Below are 1,388 nucleotides of genomic sequence, written 5' to 3' on the forward strand. Positions count from 1 at the left end.
TGATAGCAGTGAAAAAAATATGCATCAAGCAACCGCCAAGGAACAAGGAGGCCAAAAAAACCATACGATTAGCAGTCGAAACTAAGCAAACCATTTGACTGAAGAGGTTATGTGCTGAAGTGGTTGAGAGCAGGCAACAACATAATACACCAATTCAACAGCAGGTCAATGCCGCCATATGTATGCAAACCAAGCGGAACCAACCGACGATCGAGGGAAATCGGATATGATCCGCACAATCAGTATACTGCAATCTATACCAAAGGAAGGTCGCTCAAAATCTGCACATGCATCACGTCGAGCATCCGTCATCAATTGGACCCAGACGTACAACATACCATGGTATATATTCTCGACCACAGTGGAATACAGGGGGTGCTGATCCTGCCTCAGAGCAGTCGCAAGTCGAAGAGAGGGCAGGGGCATGAATGGATGTGCTGGCGGGAACTTTAGGTCCAAATTGTGGTCCTTTTTGGCCTTGCGTATTGCGTCCTTGAACACGAACTTGTGTTTGGGCTTTATCTCTGCGGGTCCGAGCTGACCGTGAGCATTCAACAAGCCGGCGAAGAGGGTGGGTATGTAGTCGAAGGTGACTTCAACTGCTAGGGAATTGGGGATGGCGATGGGAGTGGATAACGAGTTGTATATTAAACAGTGTACCACCGACCGGAAACAAGAGGTCTGTCTCATTCTATGACTATACCACAAATCAAACGTAAAAACAAATAGCGTGATATCTCACTTCCACAAGAATCTTGAGCAATTCGCTGTCCCGGACTCCTGTATCGTTAGAAACTGATGATCTATATATAGGCAAAACTGGCCCAAATTTGCAGCTGATATTAGATCCATGTGTACCAACTTTTGGCGATAATATGACACATTCCATCCAATTAATGTAGCGTGATTTCCAACTTTGAGCAACAATCAAACACAAATAAAATATTCTAAACTTTGGATATGGGCATTGACCGTCTATTTTGTGCTTGCATTCTAAAAGGTGGATGGCCGTCACGGATGACCATACAATACATCATTGAACATATACAAGCTAGCATGGATCTCTAGTCAATCATCATCAATATAGAACTACTGATACTCGCTTCTTTCTGCGTGTTCATCTATAAATACGGTGCACAGGCAAGTCTTACTATATGTAAGAGAAGTAATAAAAATAATCTCGAAGCGTGAGGACACCATGTGCGGTCTGATAAACACATGTACAGCACAGCGAAACTGTTTGGTATTGTCTAATTGCTATTAAAATTAGCGGCATATTATCCATAATACTGTGAATGTTGCGATGTGGCTTGGTCCCTAATGCAGAGTTTTTTTCGTTGTTGCCTCACACGCAAAGCTATCTGTGGAATGGCACTATAAATGTCGGG

At 43.3% G+C, this 1,388-nt stretch overlaps 1 protein-coding gene across 1 annotated transcript; it reads right to left on the minus strand.

Annotated features, from left to right (window-relative positions):
• Positions 1–338: 338 nt before the first annotated feature.
• Positions 339–690, minus strand: SARC_14104 (hypothetical protein; the record flags this gene model as incomplete). The annotated part of the gene is made up of 1 exon (XM_014291764.1): positions 339–690. A coding segment is annotated over one exon (352 nt), but the record flags the coding sequence as incomplete, so codon positions are not given.
• Positions 691–1,388: the final 698 nt, after the last annotated feature.

This window comes from Sphaeroforma arctica, assembly GCF_001186125.1.
Source record: "Sphaeroforma arctica JP610 unplaced genomic scaffold supercont1.4153, whole genome shotgun sequence".
NCBI classification, from domain to species: Eukaryota; class Ichthyosporea; order Ichthyophonida; genus Sphaeroforma; species Sphaeroforma arctica.